Source organism: Etheostoma cragini, chromosome 3 (assembly GCF_013103735.1).
Source record: "Etheostoma cragini isolate CJK2018 chromosome 3, CSU_Ecrag_1.0, whole genome shotgun sequence".
NCBI classification, from domain to species: Eukaryota; Metazoa; Chordata; class Actinopteri; order Perciformes; family Percidae; genus Etheostoma; species Etheostoma cragini.
In genome coordinates, this window is record NC_048409.1 from 25,617,247 (window position 1) to 25,639,781 (window position 22,535).

The 22,535-nt window shown below is 39.1% G+C and overlaps 1 protein-coding gene across 2 annotated transcripts; it reads left to right on the forward strand.

The window, feature by feature from the left end:
- Positions 1–294: 294 nt before the first annotated feature.
- LOC117942469 (ATP-binding cassette sub-family G member 4-like) lies at positions 295–21,353 on the forward strand. 2 transcript variants are annotated; one of them, XM_034867935.1, is made up of 15 exons: positions 295–422; positions 7,805–8,062; positions 11,904–12,021; positions 12,265–12,397; positions 12,819–12,869; positions 13,618–13,763; positions 14,027–14,150; positions 14,369–14,483; positions 14,572–14,714; positions 15,748–15,846; positions 16,061–16,229; positions 16,371–16,471; positions 17,260–17,418; positions 17,633–17,751; positions 19,669–21,353. In XM_034867935.1, the coding sequence occupies exons 2-15, from the start codon at positions 7,819–7,821 to the stop codon at positions 19,892–19,894; spliced, it is 1,947 nt and encodes a 648-aa protein (XP_034723826.1). In that variant the 5' UTR covers positions 295–422; positions 7,805–7,818; the 3' UTR covers positions 19,895–21,353. The 2 variants fall into 2 exon arrangements, with proteins under 2 accessions (XP_034723826.1, XP_034723827.1); XM_034867936.1 differs by lacking the exon at positions 295–422 and adding an exon at positions 446–451 and having other exon boundaries at positions 7,806–8,062.
- The last annotated feature ends 1,182 nt before the right edge of the window (positions 21,354–22,535 follow it).

The window sequence follows — 22,535 nt, forward strand, 5'->3', positions numbered from 1 at the left end:
CAAATATAGAGCTTAACACTGCATATATTTTGGTCAATTTACTGCAGGGTAGGCCTACCTTTACATTACTTAATTTATTAGTTAACTTTGCACACTTTGGAATAGAAATAGGTGGAAAATAAACCTACAGGTTACACCTGTCAGCCATGATGTAGATTATAAAAGCAAAAATACGCATTTCTACCAAACAAAGGAGTCCTTCACCCCTCCATGTGAGCACTCACAGTACAGTAGGTTCTGTACAGTAGTGGAGTTTCCCTCCTCCATCCATCCTCCTCGGCCCCCTCCTATCCCGATCCCCCCTCCCTGCTCCGGCGTGCAGCGATGCTGTAGATGCGGCAGACTGGAACACACACCGTTGGATCCTGAATGCAGCAGCCGGGGAGGATAACAACAGCCTGACAGACACCGCGGAGGACAACCTAGCCTACTTTATTCTACAGCCGTCAATGTAAGCTCTTCGTTCAGCTCCTCTTTTTTGTTTTTATTAGATTCAGAGAAGTATTACTTATCCCTGTAGTGGATGTGTGTCACCGTCCAGGCTGTTCTCCTACTCACTCAAACAAATGTGTCTTATCTGAATGTTCCGTGTGTTTACGCAGTCCTTTTAACTCGCTTTAAGCGGAATAATTAGCCTAGCCTAGCTAAGCTAATTGTTAGAGGGTCGTATTATTAAACTCAAGCAAAGAGCATTAGCCTGGTTCTCTTAATACATCTTGGGAAAAGTCCTATAAGAATAGAGCTGACATTTATTTTAACATCGTGTGTGCTTTGCAGTACAATAGTTAACCCAAGGGTTGGGTAGGATTAGTTTGTCAGTTAGTCCACTTTATACAGTTACATGGCAATTTTTGTAATTAGTAACGTAATCCATTGGATACCTGCAGGGCTTACTTTAAGATTACTTCAAAATAAAACATTGCACTTTATATAATACTAGCCTATATTTAATAGGCACAGCCACAAAAGAGTTTCTCAAATACATACATTTTTCTTTCAACATCTCAAAACATTTTCAAAGCAAATACAATGCATTTTTCATAGTCAGCATAGTTGGTCAAATCCAATGGCCCTTACAAAAACTGTATGGGCACAACTGCAGGATGTGGGATGCTGTTGTTGTTGTTGTTGTTGCTGTTTTTTTAATAAAAAGCCACAGGCAAGTTGTTCTTGTAACACAAGAGGACCACTTACTCAAAATGTCCATCTTCCATATCCATTGTGAATCATAAAGAATACAAAATCCATTGTCCATAAAACAAATATAGGGCTAAGTTACGTAAATCTTAACAAAACTAGCAACCTGAGAGGAGTACTTTACTTTGATATACAGTGGATCATATTCAGCATTTAGATTGGGTCATATTAAATTACCCATACAAAAACATCAGTTGTACTGTAAAGTTTCATACTTTTAAAAATTGCCATATTTTAGATGGCTGCAATCAACATTCAGAACATTAATAAAGCTAATGTCAAGATATAGTGGCGTAATGGCGTCCCGAGCAGATAATGAAGTTACACTCCTCAGTGTGTGTAACCTGAGCTTCTTCTGTTCTGTTTCTTGTGGAGACAATCCCAGACTACTTTTTTCAGTTTTTTGAGTACAACACCTTCCTTTGAAATGTAATTTACCTATAAAAAACTGTTGACAAATCTTTTAGTTTCTCTTGTTTTGACTAATATAAATGATTGACTGACCGAGAGTTCCTGTCCACCAAATGGCTTTGACTTGTAAAACAAGAAACTTTGATTCAATATCTTTGTGTAGACTTTATTATATTTGATTCATAAACTACACTAAATTTATAGTCAGACTCATGCAAATAACATGCCATGGTCCTTTAGTGAAAGAAAACAATACCTTATTTTTCATATTAGTTTTTATCTTCCATTTAAGGATCACTTGAAATGATAAAATGTCATAAAATGTGCATGCTCTCATTGCAGAACGTTTGCTCTTGAAAGATTTAAAATATCAATCAAAAATATTAAAATAGCTAATTTGAGACTCTTTACACAACTCGTAACTTAAATATTTTTGATAAGGCTCCCTTAAATTAGCTTCATTTTTTTAAGAATCACTTTTAAAACATAATTTTGGCATATCTGTAGTTAAATTGTTGTTTACCTACTAACATATGCCAATATAGTCTGTTTATTTTTGAATTTATGATACATTAAGTGTTCAGCTACAATTTGCTACTGTACATGACCGTACCGTCTCTACTTCAACTTGTGCCTCATGAGAGAGAAATGCTGTTGTAGCTTATGAAGCCTCTGTGCTGTAGCTCTTGCTAGGAATGTATGTGAGCTTGTACGTTTTTTCTTTTTTCTGTCAAAGCCTTTTCTGTCAGTGAATTAGCTCTCATTCTTATAAAGTCATGGGAGACCAGCACTATTAACCAACTTCCCAGAGTCTTAATATCCTCATGTTCAGCCCTCTCATGTTAAGAAAAGCCAGTGTTACTCGGAGGCTGCTTTTCACTGGCAGAACAATCAGACAGTATCTGAGGGTTACAGAGGCTGTAGCAACCACGTCTTGCTCATGTGGATGAAAGACACCAAATCCCAGAATGCACTTGCGCCGCCACTCTACAAGTCCACATTTGATACCAGACCCTAATACAAAAGGTTTAAAAAGTCATTACAACTTGTGGAAGAGTCATTATTGAATTGCAGATTTTTTTAAGAAATGAGTTTTCCCACAAAGAAGAGTTGAAGGTTAAAGATGGAATCCAAATAACAAAAGACAAAAAAAAGTTCATTTTTTTTGTCTTTTTTTTTGTCCCCGGTAGTATCACCTAGATCAAGCTGTCAACTGCTAGACAGTGCTGATCAAATATGAATCAAGATTCTCTCACTGTATTGCATATTTCTCTCCTTAAATGTTTTCAGAAACACATTTTCTTAAAAACTGTTTAGCTGTAATTTAAAAAAGAGGTTTGTGACCCGGCCACTTTTTTCTTGATTGAAACCGGACAAAGTAATCCCCCAACTCGCACGTGTTGCTCGGCTCTATGTCCCACGTCTTTTTGCTTTGATTGCTTGTAGGTTAAGTTTTGTTGCTCTGATTGGTTGTACAGTATGTCCATCCAATTGTGTCCAAAGGTCATTGATAACCTTTGAAATTGAAAATGAACTGAGAGGTTCCAGACAATGCCATGCTAGACGGTTCTACATGGTGATGTTGTTGTTTGTTGTTGTTTTTTACTTGGACTGTTGTACCCTGTCTGCACGACAAATTCACCATCAGGCACTAACAAAGAAACCCAACCTAACCTAAATCTTACCTCCGTGCCAACATTTGAGTACTCCAGATGTTAAGTAATTGTTTAAGACATCAGATCCTAGATTATTTGACATTTCACACATATCACGTAGTATGTGGGATCACCCTAGTGGGTGTAAGCTCATGCAGAGCAGGAGTCCGTTTCAGGACGGAGGTTTAACAAACTCTGAGTCCAACCCTGAACTCTGAGTTGATTTACCCTGAGATGGGAAACTCTGAGTTTTTGGTTCCAGAACAGCTGATTTTGAGTTGGTTCTATCAAATAGGTTAACTCAGAGTAAGGCTTGTGCACCACCACAATAAAAAAACATCATGAATGGAGCTATGATACTACAATTCACCATGGTAACAGCCACAAACAAACTAGTCGGCGGCAATACACATACAGAAAGTTTGAACATCTATTTAGTTTAAAAAAGTAACAGAGCGAGAATATTATTTATTATATTCTCTCTCAGCCTTGTGGAAATGGTGATGGACCATGCATTTTCAAGAATTAGTCTTTAACCCAGGGCCTGGACAGTGACAGAATTCCTGAACTGCTGAACTAAAGAATCGATCAATTCCCTATTTTCTGATTGCAAATATACAGATCATTGACAAGACTTGACAAGACAGGACCATTTGATGGCTTAGTGTTGACGGATGGCCAATACATAGAGGAAAATGTGCATTTCAAGATTAAGATGGCAGAGTGGGAAAGTAATCTTGATGGAATAGCATGACCTTTTGAGAGAAATGCTTTTCTTGCCAGTCTTGTCACCAAAAGAAGAAAAAAAAAAAGGAGACTCAAGGAAACCTCTGCTCCCAGCTAATTATAATTCCAGTATGTAAGTCATGTTTTGAATTTTCAGTTTTTATATGGATAAAGCACCAGAGAGGGGCCGGTAGGCATGTTTTTTTTAACTCTGGTGCCAGCCAGGCTAGCTGTTTTCCTTGGCTTCCAGTCTTTATGCTAAGCTAAGGTAATCACCTGCTGGACTGAGGTGATGAAAGCCTTGGGCTTTCTGTAACATAAGGTTAGCATTAGACCAGGGCTCAAAGTTGCAAGTGTGGAATCCCTAAATGATGGTGCGTGTTTGCTGTAAACCATTGTTTTTTAGTCTTGTTTTCAGAGAGACATCAAGCACACTTACTGTAAATTAGACTTCTGTTCCGAGTTCATTTCAGTTAAACTAGGAAATTGGCATGCTTCCTTATCATGCCCTTGATGTCTCCATTTAGCTACTTGGAAAGGACTGCTTTATTTGATTGTAATAGGCCTTTAATCCAGCTGTATTTGGGGCATCAAGTCATTGAGTCAGATACAAGTGTGGTACTGTAGATAATCTGATGCGGTAAGAGCCCAGGTCACTGAGTTCTCTGCCTCTCCTCGCTCCCCTCTTTGGACCTTACCTCTCATCTAGAACAGCGCAGTCCCATCCAGGTTGACTCGTGACATGTTGGCATACGTAACATGTCTTTCCGTTTCCCTGCCTCCTTCTTATCAGGACCATTTGACACCCAGAAAAGCTTTTTCTTTGGCTTCTCTCTCTTTGCTGTCAGTCATATGTGCTTGCGTGGAGGTGTGATCTGGAGGGCAAGGGAAGGAGCAGTTAATTCCCATACATTAGCTTGGCTTGGTGCTTGGTAGTGTACCTGAGTCTGCACATTTTTTTCCCAAGCTGGTAGCTCCAGACTCCTCCTACTCTGAGCAGATCAAGGGTGGAAAAGAAAGTTGATTTTAATTCCCAAGGGGATTAAGAAGCCCATGAGTAATTAAACAAGACTTCTGTCTCAAAAAAGGACAAATTACTGTACCTCCTTTTTTACAGTGGTCTACGCTAAACAAATTAGATTAGACGTATCTCCATTTCGATGATCAGTAATCACCTCGCGGTCACAGGGGAGTTTGCATATTTCTGCTGCTTAGAGTCCTGAAAGGACAATGGAAATGGTTTTTGTCTGACGTTGATCATACCTAAGCTATCTTTTCCCAGGAAACATATACATTTTCCACTGAAGCTGGGCTAATAAAGAACTATCACCAGGAGAAGTGTAACACCATGAACATCAAGCAGAATTGACTATACTGAACCAGTTTCAATGACTAAATTGATAATTCTTTTCTTTAAAAGTCCCCTGAAAATGATACCTATCAGCTCAGCTGTGATGTTCGGTACCTTATTCTGGGATAAAACTTTCTGAAAGATCAAGAAAGTCACAGAAAAAATCATGATATGCCATCGGTTGAATATTGATGGCTCCTGACGTACGTTTGAACCTTATAAACAGTGCAACTATTATTTTCAACACTTTATAATCTGTCAATACTGTCAATCAATTATTTGTCTGGTCTCTAAAATTGATGAATAATGCCCATCACCCAAGTCTAAAACCCATTCATTTTACTATGATACCCTCACTGAAGAAGCTGGAAACACCTATTTTGGAACATTTCTGGTGTATAAATTACTAAAACGATTAATCGGTCAGTGACTGCGTAACATTCAAATGCGGGGACATCATTTTGAAGTGTCTAATCGTATTAATTAAAGTTAGCAAGAAAAAGAAAACATTGATGTGAAGCATCTTGATTAGGTGTAGGCATATATGAAGATAGGAGACAGGACAGTGTCTCATGGAGTCTAGACAGTGGTGGCGTAGAGGCAGCAGGTGGGTGATGGAAACACTTGTTCTCTTTGAACATCGTGGACATAATGGTGGTCACGGGAAGGTTGTTGGTATTACTATTATGTAATATTTAAAGGGCAAATTCCAAGGACTGAAAGGTTATTGGCTGGAAATGGAAGAATAGTAACAACATAAAATGATAGAGAAGAATAGCACAGGAAGAAATAACAGAACAGGAATAGAACTTCATTGAAATGAACCAAACTGAACAATTTGAATCATCAATATGACTGATTTCCTCCAATGATCACCAGTATCAATTACTGAATTTAGCACTCCGCCATGCATTACATGACTGTTTTCTCTTTTTTGCAGTGCAAAATTTAGTTTGAACATAGAACAATATTAACAGCAGATGCAAAACTTTTGATTTGAATGGATTTTAGTATCCCTCCTGGTCATGTTCATATAACTCAAAGTTCTTCTTCATTTTGCTTAATTGTTGAAAATGTCAATGGCGATTTTAAGTCGGAGACAATGCCAAAACTGTTATCTGAGCTGTTTAAGTTCTTATATGTCCAACCACCCACTGCTACCTCTTCTGTGTGAGTTTCACTGCAGTATAAGAGCATCACACTATGCCTATGCTGAAGAAGAAACCTTGCCAGTGAGCGTAATCCAGGCAGCTGGAATTGTTACTTTAAATGAGACATGGCTGATTTTCTGACCCCTACGAGAGGCCTGACTACAGATGTCTTCATCATAAGTGATATTGAGCTGTCTGTGCTAACCTGGCAATAGGATTTCTATTCAGACACACATACTCACACGCATACACACACACACGCTTATTGAGACATGCTCTTACTCACCACTGTTTGCCAGTAAATCTGTCTTTGTTGATGATGTGATGTTTGCAGCAACAGGATGAACTCTGAAATGTGTAATTGTAATTATCAGATTCTGTCTGCTATCTTAAATCCAAATAAATGCCCAAAATTTCATTGGATAACACTAATCACTAAACAAGACTTTGTGATTAAACACTGGTGTCTAATCTTATGACACCAGCATTATAAAGTCCTTGGACACATGTCTCTGACAATGCTAGTTTATCCACTTACTTTCTTCTTCTTTCTCCATCTATGCTCAACATTTCATTGGAATCCACACTTACCTCACAGCTTAGCCTTTGGTTACAATCCTCATACACATCATTTTTATGTGTTTTATTTGCGCTGTCTTTAGGCGTTCTTTCTGCAGCGTCATGAACTGTCTACACATGTGCACTGTATATAATGCTAAAGGCATCTTTTTTGCTGTCAGGGCTGTACAGTGCGTTGCCAGCTTGGAACAGATCATCTCTCTGTAAGCTGAACAACATCCTGCTACATGAGTTCTGTATGTGTATGTATCATGTCTATGTGAGCATGGGTTCTATGTGCAAAGTGCTCATGTTCTTTTGGTGGCAAGGACACATCACCACCACTAAAGCAGATATAGTACACATAAAAAAACGCCATGCGTATCTCTTTGATTTGGGTTTTTGAATACTCCAGCAGTGAAAACGGGGAAAGATTACCAGCCTTGCATGGTAGTGAGGACGGGGAAGCTGAGCTTCATAAACATAACAAAAACAACAGACATATTATTTAGAATCCAAACATAAAGGTGTAGCGGTGTCACACTTGCTCATGAGGTGTACGCTGGCTGTGTTAGCAACAAACAATGCTTTAAAAAGGGTACAACGTAAAAGTATGCCCTATGTTTTCACTAAATGACCTGTTAGCATATAATGAAGCATGACTGAGATCAATTATTTTCATTATTTTGCCTTTATTACCTCTATTACCTTTCATCTTTTTATTCTTCTCCCTCTTCCCTACCCCTCCACCCACAGACTGAGAGCTGGTATGGATAATAAGGCGTTGGAACCCGAGTCTGTGAGTGTCCACATGGAGGAGGCCATCATGTGTAATGGAGGCAGCCAGGCTCAGCAGCAGCAAGAAGCATCCATGTTGACCCACCTGAAGAAGGTTGAGAACCAGATCACTGAAGCACAGCGCTTCTCCCACCTACCCAAACGCTCAGCGGTGGACCTGGAGTTCAAGGACCTTTCCTACACCATCCAGGAGGGACCGTGCTGGAGGAGGAGAGGTAACACACATCTATCCATTCTTCACTTTGTAAATGAGTGAAGTTCTAGGCTGTGTGAAGGCACCATGCAGGTACCTAATACCTATCTAGTCTAGCACTAGCATTGCTAAACCTATCTCCACAGGGCTGCGGAGGAAGGTCTGGCCCTTCCACACACACACTCTTGGATTGGAGAAATAATGGTCAGGGGTTGCATTTCTTTAAACCAATCGCAAATATCTTGGGCGTTCCACGCAATAGAGAACACTACATACAATTTCAAATGAAGTTAACTGCTCACACCATACAGTAACATGAGCTATATAAATTAGCTGGATACATGGTAAAGTGTAATTTGCTGTTACTAGTGTATCGCCGTGTGTATTTTGTCCATAGCAAATACCCTCCAAAACGACCCAAAACGTCCCAGTTCGATAAGTGCCGTAAACACAGTCTTTGTAAATCTTTACAACCATATTCCTAAAAAAACAAGCAGGCCTGCCTTGTTGCACGATCCAAATTTTCTTCACATCTTGCCAATTTAACTGTGTAACGTTAGCTTGCTCACAAAGAAAGCCGAAGGTGAGGGACAGCGGAACTATCCGGTAAATTAACCGTCGCCCATCCAGACTAGGTACTGTCTAATTGTTACCAAGATGAAGAAGAGGACTTAATGTACAGTCAAGATCAAGCATGCACAAAGGTTTCTCAAATTCTCCAAGTCTTTGAAACTTTAGTGAAAGGATGAACAGCATTCTTCCGAAAAATATTCCCTCTCTGTGTTTTGATGGTGTATCAATCTAAGTCAGCAGTATTCACCTGTGTAACAGCTTTCTTGAGAAACCCAAAGAAAATAGTTACTGTTTTAGTCATAACGAGAGAAATGTAAGGTTTCCCACTTCTCCCAAAAGGGAGAGTGTTTGGAGACCTGAGTGGAGACAGCTGAATTCTGTAAACTAGCCGGTCTCTATCCATGAGTCTGATGGAAGTGAATGCTGTGTGCATGTGTTTGAGCACATCCTCTGAGGTTTCCAGTAAGTGCTGCAGTGCACTGAGACAGCTTAGGTCATCAATAATGTGGCTGAGGAGAGGAGAGGAGAGGAGAGGAGAGGAGAGGAGAGGAGAGGAGAGGAGAGGAGAGGAGAGGAGAGGAGAGGAGAGGAGAGGAGAGGAGAGGAGAGGAGAGGAGAAACTGTAAGTGAACACTTATAATAGATAAATAACACATGTATTCACTTTTGATTGCCTTGCTTCTCTGTATGAGTCTTTTTTAGTTTATTTTTTTAGTTTGAAATTGTTTGAAGTATTTTTCATTGCTCCACAGTGCAGCTCTTTTAAACCCTCTATGACTGTGTGTTTGCGCAGCCAAAGTGATGAATGTGCCACATCAGTTGCTAAATTAGTTTCTCAGTCTTTTTTCCGATAGCACTATGGCTGTGGTTTTGAAGGGTTCTGATATCCATCATCAGTTAAGATATCCAATTTCTTGAATAAATATATACCAGTAGTAGCTGAGAAAGGGAGTCAGACAATATGTTTCGCCATTAAACTATTTTCCTTGCATTCTCTATACCTCTTATGTATGTAGTAATGCATAATATGTGTTAATATTAAAAGACATCTATTGCTATTTTGCCCAAATAATATAATTTTCTAAATTTGGCATAGCATCTATTTTAAGACAGAGCAATAATCTAAAATTACTCAACTGCCCCACTTTTGGGAAATACAAAACATATTCTGTGGTGCAATAAAGGTATTTTTGAACACTCCCACCAGCAAAGTAATATCTTGGAAATGTGAATGTGTACAAAAGCATTAATGGAATAAAATAATAACAAAAATCTAAACAACTTTCAAACTATCAGGCTTCAATGCATTTTCTTTCTGTTATACGAAAAGCACAGTGGCACTCGTTAGCTAGAAGTAAAAATGAGATGTTTAAAGACATATCACACACAGACCTTGTTCTTTGGGTGCTTTTATATACCTTCATGGGTTAGAATGCCATAATTAATGGAAAATAAAACACACTTGAAGCAGTGTGTTTTATTTTCGATCCGTATAGTTTGCGCTGAAAGCGAACAAGGGCAGGTGTGTTCAATTTCTTTTTTTAAATCCCGTTTTGTTCACAAAGAACAATATTTACATGAAATACATTTGTTTGAATTTCCAAAAAAGAACCCCACTGGCCACCCTCCTGCACTCTACCCCTTATAAAAAAAACTCTGTGCATAGGTGTGTTCAATTTCAATCCCCCGCTCTTGCCCTGTCCACTATCACTCTGCTCTCCAAGTGGTCTCCATGCGGCACATGCCGATAGGTAAAATCCAAGGGCTGAAGTGGACGAGGAGAAGTGGAACTCATGAAACGCAGACTGAATGTTTTCCTTCCTCTGTTGGTTTTTACATCGTGGTGGGCCTCATTTGGGCCGTAAAGCGTGACGCGTGAGAGTCGCTAAGAGTTGTTTGTTGTACAGACTGAACATTTGCTGACAACCGTGCGTTTTCTTGCTTAAACCTTATGTGTTGGCACCCTGCTGAAGAAACCACAGGCAATTGAAATATATTAATCAATCAACTCCCTTTACATGACGAAGCGGGGTACACGGGTATTCAGTCAGAGGTAAAGGCAAACAAATATGGTAGGGAGAATCACACAGGCGGAAACACAAAGGGACAGGAAGTGAATAATCTGAAACATATACTGAGAGGTGAGTATATCAAAATAAAACAGGAAACGATGAGTGCATAAGTGATAATGAAAAACATAGGAGCAAGACAGGAGATGACATCTGCTTCAGTCAGTTTTTTAAAAACCAGTTTTGCGTAAGGGCCTTCTTCTAGGAAATGAGCATTTGATTTTTGTGGACACTGACTATCAGCGGAGTAAATATTAACAGGGTGGATAACCAAAGGGATTCCCAAGTGAGGTGTGGATGACATAGAGAGCAAGAACCACACACACTAGACTCAACCATGCTGTTTAAAGAAAAGGTGCTGTCCGATAAAGTCGGATTGGGCTTTTAGGGTTGTGGTTAGTAGGGATATAGCTAAGGCCGGAAGTTACGCAGTATATCGCAAAGTCTAATCTAAAATAATAATATAATTTTAGTACTTTCAACGAGGAAATGCATGTTCATTCCTCGGGAGTGCTTTAATCCAAACCAGGGTCTTTCTCCTAAACCTAATTCGTCGTTTTGGTGCCTAAACTTAGCTGCTGTCGCCACTTTGTCAGACCTAGACGCCGTAAAGTATTCCTTCTAGCCACAAGCGGCTCTTAACAACATTTACTTGCTATAACCACTTGTCAGCCTATTTCAAAAACATGTTATATTATTGACAGTTTGACAGGACAGGGAGGACAGTTGTCCATTAGCATTCCCTGGATTTCTAGTTCCAACATCACCAGATCCAATTGTTTCCTGCAGCACAGTACAGATACTGCTCCTCTCAAAAGTTGTAAACAATGTCTTGCTGAAAGCTGATGCAGGTGAGTGCTCTCTGTTAATGCTGTTAGACAGAGGTGCAGCATTTGATACTGTACAGCGCGAGTCTGCACTCTCCCCACTCCCCGACTAAAGCGGTGGGTCAGGGACTGGTTGGTTTCCTGTTTGATCGAGAGGAAGTTCCTGCCATTTGGGCTTTTCTGACATTTCTGATACTTATGTACTGAAAGATAATGTTAACATTATCATAATGCTGACTTTCCTTTTACTGTTCAAGCCCATTAATGGTTCAAAGTGCGATGTAAATAAAGATCATTCTAATTGTTTGTGTTAATCGTTTTGAATTTTTTGAATATTTACTCTTTCCAAAGTGTATTTTTCCATTGCCATAAATGCCCTTTTTGTTGTTGGCAGGTTTTAAAGCCTTGCTCAAGTGCCTGTCTGGAAGGTTCTGCAGTCGGGAGCTGATAGGAATCATGGGGCCCTCCGGAGCCGGGAAGTCCACCTTGATGAACATTCTGGCTGGATACAGGTGGATACAGTCTTCTTTCCAGTTAAAGTAAAAGCGTTGTTGATGTCATATCCTTAATATTAGATATTATATCTATATAAAGCTTGTCTAGAAAAGCCATTTATGGAATGAAGCAGAAAAATTAGGGGAAATTAGTTTTTATCACAGGCTAATAGATTTAGATATTAGATGTGTGTATTATGTGTTCAGTCTATTCCTATTATGAACTGTCCAGTATGTGTGTTTGTTCCTCCTGCCGCCCAGGGAAACAGGAATGAAGGGTCAAATCCTGGTAAATGGGAAACCCAGGGACCTGAGGACATTCAGAAAAATGTCCTGCTACATCATGCAAGAAGACATGCTGCTGCCACACCTCACTGCACGAGAGGCCATGATGGTGAGCTGTTACTGCTGAGCTTATAGCACAGCCAGGAACATTTAAACTCATTCTCACAGTGGGTTATTATTTAATATCTTTATGGTAATGATAATATTTATTGTTTTTGTATTCTGTCTGAACCTGTAAGGAATTGTTTGATAGCTATTGTAAGGGTGGCAGACTTGGGGTGGGAAGGGCACTAAGGGCCCTCACGTTAGGAAGGCCTAACAAAATGCTAGAATGAATAGCTGTGGATGTGGGGAGGGGCCCATAGAAAATGCCTTTCTACAGGGCCCAGAGTGTTGTGCTACGCCTCTGAGCTATTGTGCCAGCATCCTGCACAGATTGACATCTGATCTGAGACTGCCACTGATCTGTATAGTTGTTAAATACCTGTTGCATTACATAATTAGGACTTGTTTTTCTCTCTTTGCTGCAGGTTTCAGCCAACTTAAAGCTGGATGAAACTATGGATGTGAAGAAAGAACTGGTGAGCTAAACAAATAACATCTACTACATACACAGAAAAAAGGTAATTACGTTAACACTTCCACTTGAATACTGAATCCGGACCTTAACCATACATGATTTATATATAATCTTTACCGATCCCAGTTAATATTTAGAAATTCCCACTTTCTTTTAACGCTCTCTAGACACGCATATGTACTCAATTTAGATTAAGACCAATCTTTTAGGTACATATACAGTATGTAGTTGGTATGAAGTGCAGTACCACTCAGGTGTAAACAGTATTTTTATTTCCAAAATAAATCTACCAATCAAGAGCAGAAAGGACATGTTGGCTTTACATTCTGAAATGCAAAAACAAGCTTTCACCAGTTACACAGCTGACAGAAATGCATACATTAACTGCCCTTGTCATTACTTGGGCAGCTTTATTAGCCACAGTAAAAAATACTGTTTTATGATAACACTCGTTCTGTTATGTAGCTCCAAATGACCACAATGTATTTGTGCGTATATATAATGTTGTTCACTATGACTCAGTGATTATGTCATCAAGTATTATTAAATACTTCTAGCTTCCACTTTGCAGTCTATACTTACAATACTTTTACTTATTATTGAATGTGACACAATGATAAAAGCTGACGTAATGGCATGTTTATGTTTATGTCTACATCGCTTTTAAACAATAGATTTTGGGAACTAATGTAAAAAAAAAACTGGCAGGTTGTGAATCTCTTTCTTTCTCTCTGACTTTCTCTGTCCAGGTGAATCAAATTCTGACTGCCTTAGGGCTCCTTGGCTGTGCTCACACTCGCACCAGCTCGCTGTCCGGTGGTCAGTGTAAACGGCTGGCCATTGCCCTGGAACTTGTCAACAATCCTCCAGTCATGTTCTTTGATGAGCCCACCAGGTAAGACCGACAGATGCGGATATGCTGGAGATGGCTAAATGTGAACTTCAAAACCATTTTGAACATATGACATGGATAATGCACATAATATCAACTGAAACTAAAAGCAGATCATCTCATAACATTGGAAAATGAGCTCTTGCAGAGCAGAATGAATTACACATCGCAACAGAATTCTCTTTATGTCTTTGTCTCAGATTACTTTCCAGTAGCTCATTAATATTGTCCCTCCTGCATGTCTCTCTCTCTCTCTTTCTGCTCAGTGGCTTAGACAGTGCGTCATGCTACCAGGTGGTCTCACTAATGCGCTCTCTGGCGCTGGGAGGACGGACCATCATCTGTACCATCCACCAACCTAGTGCCAAACTGTTTGAGATGTTTGACAAGGTATGAGACAAGTCTGTCAATACGAGGAAATGAATGTGTGGCTGGACATTCCAGTTTCTATTTATCATATGAGAAGCTGTGGTGCATGTCAATACTGTAACATTGTACACAGGCACCGGCTGTTAAATGAATCTGCCTCTGTCAGTTGGAAACTTTTTGAAAGTGATTATCTTGTCAAACATTACTTGTCAACCTTGAATTATTTTGCTCTTCCACAGCTTTACATTCTGAGTCAGGGACAGTGTATCTACAAAGGCACAGTCCCATACCTCATCCCCTATCTGAAGACTCTGGGACTTTATTGCCCAACCTACCACAACCCTGCAGACTTCAGTATGTCCACTTCCCATTCATTCATACATTGCTATACTTTGCTGAAAATGATTATCTGTATCTCTCTCTGCCTCTTCCTTTGCTTCAGTCATTGAAGTTGCATCAGGAGAGTATGGAGACTTAAACCCTGTGCTGTTTGAGGCGGTCCAAGGTGGAATGTGTGCATTAGAGGAGAAGAAGAACCAATGTGATATCAATGGCCAGTCAGTCTGTGCAACAAAGTGCCCAATGGTGTGTAGTAGATGATGTGTATGCCGTACTGCAGTCAAGGCTGGATTACCAACTGGGCAAAGCAGGAAACTGTCCTAGAGCTTTAGCAGTTCACTGTGTGGCAAATACTTTTTGGTTAGTTGAATTATTGCAAATTATTTCAGTGTTATGCACCACAGGAACACAATGTAAGCAGAAAATATTTGTGCTGTGATTATCACTTCATTGGAGGGGACACTGTGTCAAAGACTAGTTTTAATACCTTTTCATTTTTGATTAATAGTATGCGTGTTATACATGTTTTTTAAGAATAGTACATTTGGGAAAGGGAGTTTTTCCTCGCCACTGTCGCACTATGCTCGCTCTTGGGGGAATTACTAGAAAGACTTTATAAATGATAGAGTGCAGTCTAGAACTACGCTATCTATAAAGTGTCTCGAGATAACTGTTATGATTTGATACTAGATAAAAAAAAGTTGAATTGAATTGAATAATGACCATTTTTGTTTCCCAATTCCAAACTAAAGCATTTTGAATTTAATACCGGGGAGGATTTGTGACTCTGACTAGCTTCTTTTCCGCGGCATAACATAAACTCATTCGCTTGTTGCATCTTTCAGGAGAGCCCTGCATTTCTATGTTAAATAACATTGATTAAGTAACAACATTTTCAATGGAAGTACAGAACGGGAAAAACAAGTGGGCTGCTTAGAAAGCTGGTAGGTGGCTCTTGTTACCTTTCAGCTGTTTTCAGTCTTAACTGACCATTTCCTGGTTCTAGCTTCATATTAACAGTACAGGCATGACTGACAGTGGTATCAAATGGGTCATCTAACAAAAAAGAATGCAAAAAAAAGCCAAGAAGCATTATTGGCCAAAAATATTCCTTGTCATCATATTATCACCTGGTTTCTGCAGCAACATTTTTGCCAGAGAGTCAGTTAATCCAGCCCTGAAAGCAGAAGGTTGTGTTGTGCTGCACTTTTGTGATGTGGGTTATAATTATAGACACATTTTTCAATGTTATGAGATGATCTGCTTCTATTTCCCGCAGGATGCCGGACACATAGAGAGACATACTTTTGCCACAAGCACACTGACACAGTTTTGTATTCTCTTCAAGAGAACTTTCATAACTATATGTCGAGACCAGGTGGGTGTCATTTGTTCAGACATATTGTGTAAATATCATAGCTGTACACTGGTTCCAAACACATGGAAATAGTCCTGTCCCATCTATGAGATAACGTTACAAAATAAAGAGACCTAAAACACCTAAAACAACCTACCTTAAAAATAATCTTGCAGTTAATCATCCGAGTCCGAGACTGCATGTTTATTTTTCCCTGCTTTTGTTCTGTTCTCAGGTTTTGACCCACCTCAGACTGATATCCCACATCGCCATAGGTGTGCTAATAGGCTTGCTCTATCTGAACATCGGCAACGACGCCAGCAAGGTCTTCAACAACACCGGGTTTCTCTTCTTCTCAATGCTCTTCCTCATGTTTGGAGCGCTAATGCCAACCGTGTTAACCTGTGAGTCTGATGGAGGGGAGGGAATTATTAATTAACATATTTAAAATCCAATTGATGTTGTCCTAATCAACAAGGCCCAATTTCCAAAATCCTGTATGTTGTGAATTGATATTGACATCTGCATGTGGATGGTTTTGTTAGTTCCTCTGGAGATGAATGTGTTCCTGAGGGAGCATCTGAACTACTGGTACAGCCTGAAAGCCTACTACCTGGCCAAGACCATGGCTGATATCCCGTTCCAGGTGAGCTGGCACTGTTTGGGTTGGAGTGATGAGTTGGCTCACGGAGGACCGGAGTGCTGACAAACTTGTTGTTACACACAGGAAAAGGAAACCCTACATAGTTCCCCACTGCACTCCAGTGTTAGTTGAAGGTACTACCTGGTTGTTGCAGTGGATTAAAACATCGGCCAGCATTTCTGCAGGGTTTTTAACCAGTGCTGACTGACAGTTAGTTCAAGTAGTTCCCTTTTTTTCTTTACAAAGTGGGAAAGATTCCTACATTATTCAGATGCTGGCTCCAAAAACAACTAAACGCAGATTTCTTCTGTAAATATACTAATATAATATTGCGTTGCATCATGTTTCTTTGTGCAGGCAAATAAGGTGGATTGTGTCTATACTTGTTTTTAAACTTTATTGTTGCATATATTAACGGAACAGTTAACCCCCAACAATTATAAGAAGAAGACCAAAGGTATCCATCATTGTCCAATATTAGGTTCACTGTGTTAACCACCGTCACATATGTGTGATCTGGCTCTCTGTATCCTAGTTACATGAAAACAAGGCATGTTTTGTTTGTCCTTGTACACCACACATATTAGCTGATTTAAATTTTGAAGAAAATGAAAATTTCACATTTTTCCTTGAATGGAATTGATCAGAAACAGGCCATTGACACAACTTTTGCGCGTTTCATTGTCGCCAGCTTCAGTAGAGTATAAACGTGTACATTAGATAAACAAAAGATTCATGTTGGGGTAAATTGTTCCTTCACTAAATAAAAGTAAATGATGGTGTTATTTTAGGTGATCTGCCCCATCATGTACTGCAGCATCGTGTACTGGATGACAGAGCAGCCTCCTGAGGCCAGTCGCTACCTACTCTTCATAGCCTTGTCCACCTCTACTGCCTTGGTAGCCCAGTCCCTCGGCCTTCTGGTTGGGGCTGCTTCCAGCTCCCTACAGGTATTGCATGTCTGCGTTGTTATATATAGGATTTCTTTGCTCATGTTATATATATATTTTATTTTGTTTTACAATATTTTACATTAATTGTTTTGTATGTTTGAGTTTTCTGTGCAGCACTTTGGTAACTTTGTGTTTGTAAAATGTGCTATACAAATAAAGTGGATTGGATTGGATATAAGACAGGATATGTCCTCTTCATCCTTATCCCTAGGTAGCCACATTTGTCGGACCTGTCACAGCTATCCCAGTGCTGCTTTTCTCTGGCTTCTTTGTGAACTTCGACACAATCCCCAAGTATCTGCAGTGGAGTTCCTATGTGTCTTATGTCAGGTGTGTACCAGAATCACTATCTTTTGTTAACATGGGGGATTAGGAATTCCAAGGTTAGTTGTTTAGTCTGGCCACAGCAAAACATCATGTTGAATTTCCATTTATTACAACGTGGGTCTTATTTCCATAGATTTGGCCATGATTTCTATTCTCACCAAGTCATTATTTTAAGTGTGGGATTACAGTAACATCACTAGAAATAACTGAGCATCCCTCCCAGGTTAGCCTAGAACAAAGTATTCTTAGTTTATTTGGCAAAAATGCAAATGAGCAGCAAAACATTACTTAAACTGTCTATTGACTGACTTACTGGACCAACTCTTACCATACTTACTATAGCAGTTCTTGTGTGTAACAAAGGAACCGTTACAGACAGGCAGTTCTCAGTTTTTCACACTTTGATCTGTCTTTTCAAGTTGAAAATAGAAAATATCCTTCATTGTTCAAGGGGTGGCCACAGCAAACTTAATCACATTTAATACCAAAAATAAAAATTGGGCCTCATGCCACATTTTCATATTCTTATCATAAATACAAGAGTTCCAAATCATCAAACCCGCTCGTTTCAGCCTGATGAATGCCACCTGTTCATGCAGAGGTGCCTGTTGATTAATCATTAAAATAATCAACACCTCTAATTGCTATCCAAATCTTTTACTTTGAATCTCAATAAAGCAGTTTGGATAATGTTTACAGCTTGTCAGTTAACATTGTATAGGTTCTCCAACTATCTGAGGTTGATTTCTAAGCAGTTTTGTAACACGTATAAACCACTAACATTTCAAAATGTTCCCCTTCACAAACATTGTGGCCCATTAAAGCTAATGGCTAATTGTACTGACCTCATGGACTCAATTCTTTGAGGTGACATCTCTTCAGCACCACACACAGGACAAAGTTGCATTTTTAACCTCTTTATTGACATGGGTTTATAGGATTACCAAAACAATCAGAATGCTGTTGGTTCCATTTAAAGTGCTCATAGTATGCTAATTTTCAGGTTCATAATTGTATTTTAGGTTGTATCAGAATAGGTTTTCATGGTTTCATTTTCAAAAAAACACCATATTTTAGTTGTACTGTACATTGGTGCAGCTCCTCTTTCCCCCTGTGTGTTGAGCTTTCCGTTTTAGCTACAGAGTGAGACATCACACTTCTGTTCCATGTTTGTTGGGAGTCGCAGATGCGCAGTAGCTAGGTAAGGACTACTACCTAATCCGAAGCGGAGGATGCGGCCGTGCCACTCCAGCAGCTAGGCGAGCATTATAACGTGTGTTCCAAAGTGACGTCACGGAAGTAAAGGCTGGACTACAATAGAGGTGTTTGGAAAAGATATATAACGCAATGAAGGAAAGGGAAAAAGCCAAAACGCATAATATGAACACTTTAAAACGTACACATTGTGCTCTGCCATGAAGATTGAAGTAATAAAACAGCTCTTAGTGGAGCTGAAGAGTTTGTAGCCTTGTTAAACTTTTGAGTTATTTAGACTCAGTATCGGTAGGGCTGGGTAGCAAATTCCATACTTTTTAGGCACCCGCTGAATTCCCTCTAAAGTATCGAGTATTGAAAAGAACTTTGGCATTCAATACCCAATTTTAATACCTCATGAAGTAAAGTAAATCTCAAAAAGTATGCAGAATGCTTCTACCAGGATCTAATAATGTCTGTGATTGGCTGTTTAGCGTTAAACGTCATAGAGACACGCATAAAAACTCAACAAATAAATAAAAAGATTTGTGCCGTAACGTGTAATATATTTTTTTGTTTTATAAAACTGGATTTTAAAAAAGTATTGTTTGGGAACCTGTGTTGAAGTTACAGTATTGGTATCGTTACTGTTATAGAAAATCTTCGAACAACACACATCCCTCATTTCGGGAGATGAGTTACTTTTTTTGAGTTACTCTCCCACAGGTATGGCTTCGAAGGGGTGATCCTGTCCATCTACGGGATGAACCGGTCCGAGCTGGAGTGTCCAGGAAAGGTGTGTAAGTTCCAAAAGCCGGAAGAGGTTCTGCAGTTATTGGATGTGGAAGACGCAAAGCTCTACATAGATTTCATTGTCCTCGGCATTTTCTTCATCATTCTACGGCTGGCCACCTACCTTGTCCTCCGCTACAAGGTGAAGTCCGAGCGGTAGGTTTTGCTTGGCACCCTTTCGAAGTCTCATGGCCCTCCCTAATGTCATCCCAGACCTCTGGTCTCTTTTCTGTGCACAGAAAACAACCTCTCATATGGGAATTTGTTTTGTTTCATTATACGCATTGCTGCTTTAACGACAGATCGTACACACTCATCTGGTCTACTGCCAGCACCTGTGCAGAGACAGATGATGCAGAGCAGTGAAAAGATCCTCTTATACATCTGCATATACCTGTTTTACCTCAGACATCAGGACTTAATTCCTGTGCACAAAGCCATGTAAGCAGTCAGGAAGGCAAAGAAACTGAGCCACATTCTCCAGCATGTATTGTATGTTTCATATTCCTGCAAGACAGAAATGTTCTGAGAGCAAGGCGGATGTGATATTAGTACTATGGGGCGGACATTCATGTTTATTCCACACTGTGTGCTGGGACTTTGGTCCACAAAACATCCCCCTTGAGAAAAGCAAATACAAACCATGTTAACATTGTGTTATTAATCAGAAGAAGAAGAAAAAAATGATACATGGTTGTACTGGAGAAGAAGTGTGATGTTGTGTATGAAAGAGTGAACACTGGGGAAGAAGCAGTTTGTTTGAGGTAGTTGTCATATGACAGAACTCGGGGGACAGTTTGGAGTTCCAAAACATTTACTTCCTGTGTATGAAAATAAAATCAACGTTTGAGCTAGATTGTTTTTTAACGTGTGGATAGTTGTAAATTAGGCTCTATCATGATTGCCTATCGAGATTTGGTATTTTTTGTACTTCCTTAATATAATCTGAAATCTTTAAAATCTCAGTTATAATCAAAATTGTTCAGCCTTAATCCTTTTATACTATGCTGTATTATCTTTAGTACTGTATTATATGCAAATTTGATTATATAGATGTATATAAGCTAAATAGATAAATTGCTGTATCCTTATTTTTTTGTGTCCACTACATCCAGTTATGTCACAAGGACACAACATGCTTATGCAATTGTGTTTGGTGCTATATGACGTTTTAGGTTGTATTTGAATTACATACTGTATATGTATGTACTGTATACACATATATATACTGTATATATGATATATAAATATATATGTGTCTATGTATATGTGTGTGTATATAAATATATACTGTATATATACATATGTATTTATATATATAAATATATGAGTGTGTGTGTATATGTACACACATGTATACATAGAAAATGATGCATCTGGACTGCACATTATAAAAATACTGAGCATTTTGATAACCACCAAAGAAAAATTATTGTAACTGCAAGTATACTCTCACATTTTGTTTACAATGTATCGAGAATCTTTCTTTTGTTTTTTTCTGTTGTTCCGGGAAATGTTTTTTTTTACATATATTGGAAATAGTTCAGCTTAACTGTAATGTACAGCTAATCAAAATATCTGATATGATAGTTCAATAAACACTGATCTAACTATTTCAATTAAATCTCTCAGTTTGTTCATGTGCAGTGAATATGTTACCATCCTACTTTTACTTTTAGGGGGGCAGTGTGACCATGGTAAGAGATCATCCTACAATAAGTTTCATTAGCTCTAAGTTATCTTTATGGAAAATGTTCATCCTGAAACAATCATTGAGGTTGCCTGAAGTCAGACTTTTTGCAGTCTATCTATTCTGAGCCTCCCTTCTGGAATACTCATCTCTTACCACACACAAGCCAACAAAACAAAAACGACTGGTTCTTCTTTTTATCTGTTTGCTTTCATCACTGTCACTGACACTGTTTTTGCAACAACTGGACTGGAGTTCTCTACGTTTTATTGTAAAGATCCCTGGAGTACTCACGCAGACATGGACTGACAGAACAGACATAAACTGTAGCTTTTTATAAGATGCACCAACATATTATTCTTTTCAGAACGAGCCCGGGGGTCGAATGGGTGGGCACACTTCACACAATTACTGCATATCAGAGGAAAAGCCTTGTTTAAAACACAATCTACACTTGCCAGTAGATATATACAGTTGAAACAATTTATATTATATGTAAATCATGGACAGACATGAGACTGAGTACACTGAGCCCTCATGTCAAGAGGGCCCAAAAAGATGCTAGAAAGAATAGCTGTGGATTGTCTTACAGACAAACTAGCACACTTACGTTCCTCCACCGTTTGACCCAAAAACATCCAGCTCAGGTTGGCAAACAAGGTCCAAGCCTAGTCTCTTGTGTTACATAGTCTCTGTTTGCTACAGAGTTCCAGCCCCTTCCTCACAAAAACACACACACACACACTTTGGCTTATTTGGGGGATTTAAGCAAAAACTACCCCGTTTTGGCCGGTCACTTTTGTGCAGTACATAGGTTAGAACAGAGTTACTGCGGGGGGGGGCAACCAAATTATTGGTAATTTTTTTTATGTTTTTTTTTTAAATGAAAATGTCCTAACAAGAATCCAACATATTTTTAGCAAATATAAATCAGCTCATTTTGAACATTGATGATAGGCTTATGCTCTATAAACTAGCCACTAAGACAGCCAGCCACAGATCCAGTTAATCCAAAGGATTCTCTGGGCCACATGCATGTTTACCTCAAAATATGATTTTACCCACATAATATAAATCACTTCATGAATGATTAACCATGATTAGGGACCAT

What these genes read in the sequence shown, in the direction of transcription:
- LOC117942469 (XM_034867935.1), top strand. Translation starts at nt 7,819, where the DNA reads ATGGATAATAAGGCGTTGGAACCCGAGTCTGTGAGTGTCCACATGGAG. An exon ending in GTGCAACAAAGTGCCCAATG is followed by an intron (nt 14,715 to 15,747) that starts GTGTGTAGTAGA and finishes TATTTCCCGCAG; the next exon opens with GATGCCGGACACATAGAGAG. An exon ending in AATGCCAACCGTGTTAACCT is followed by an intron (nt 16,230 to 16,370) that starts GTGAGTCTGATG and finishes TGGTTTTGTTAG; the next exon opens with TTCCTCTGGAGATGAATGTG.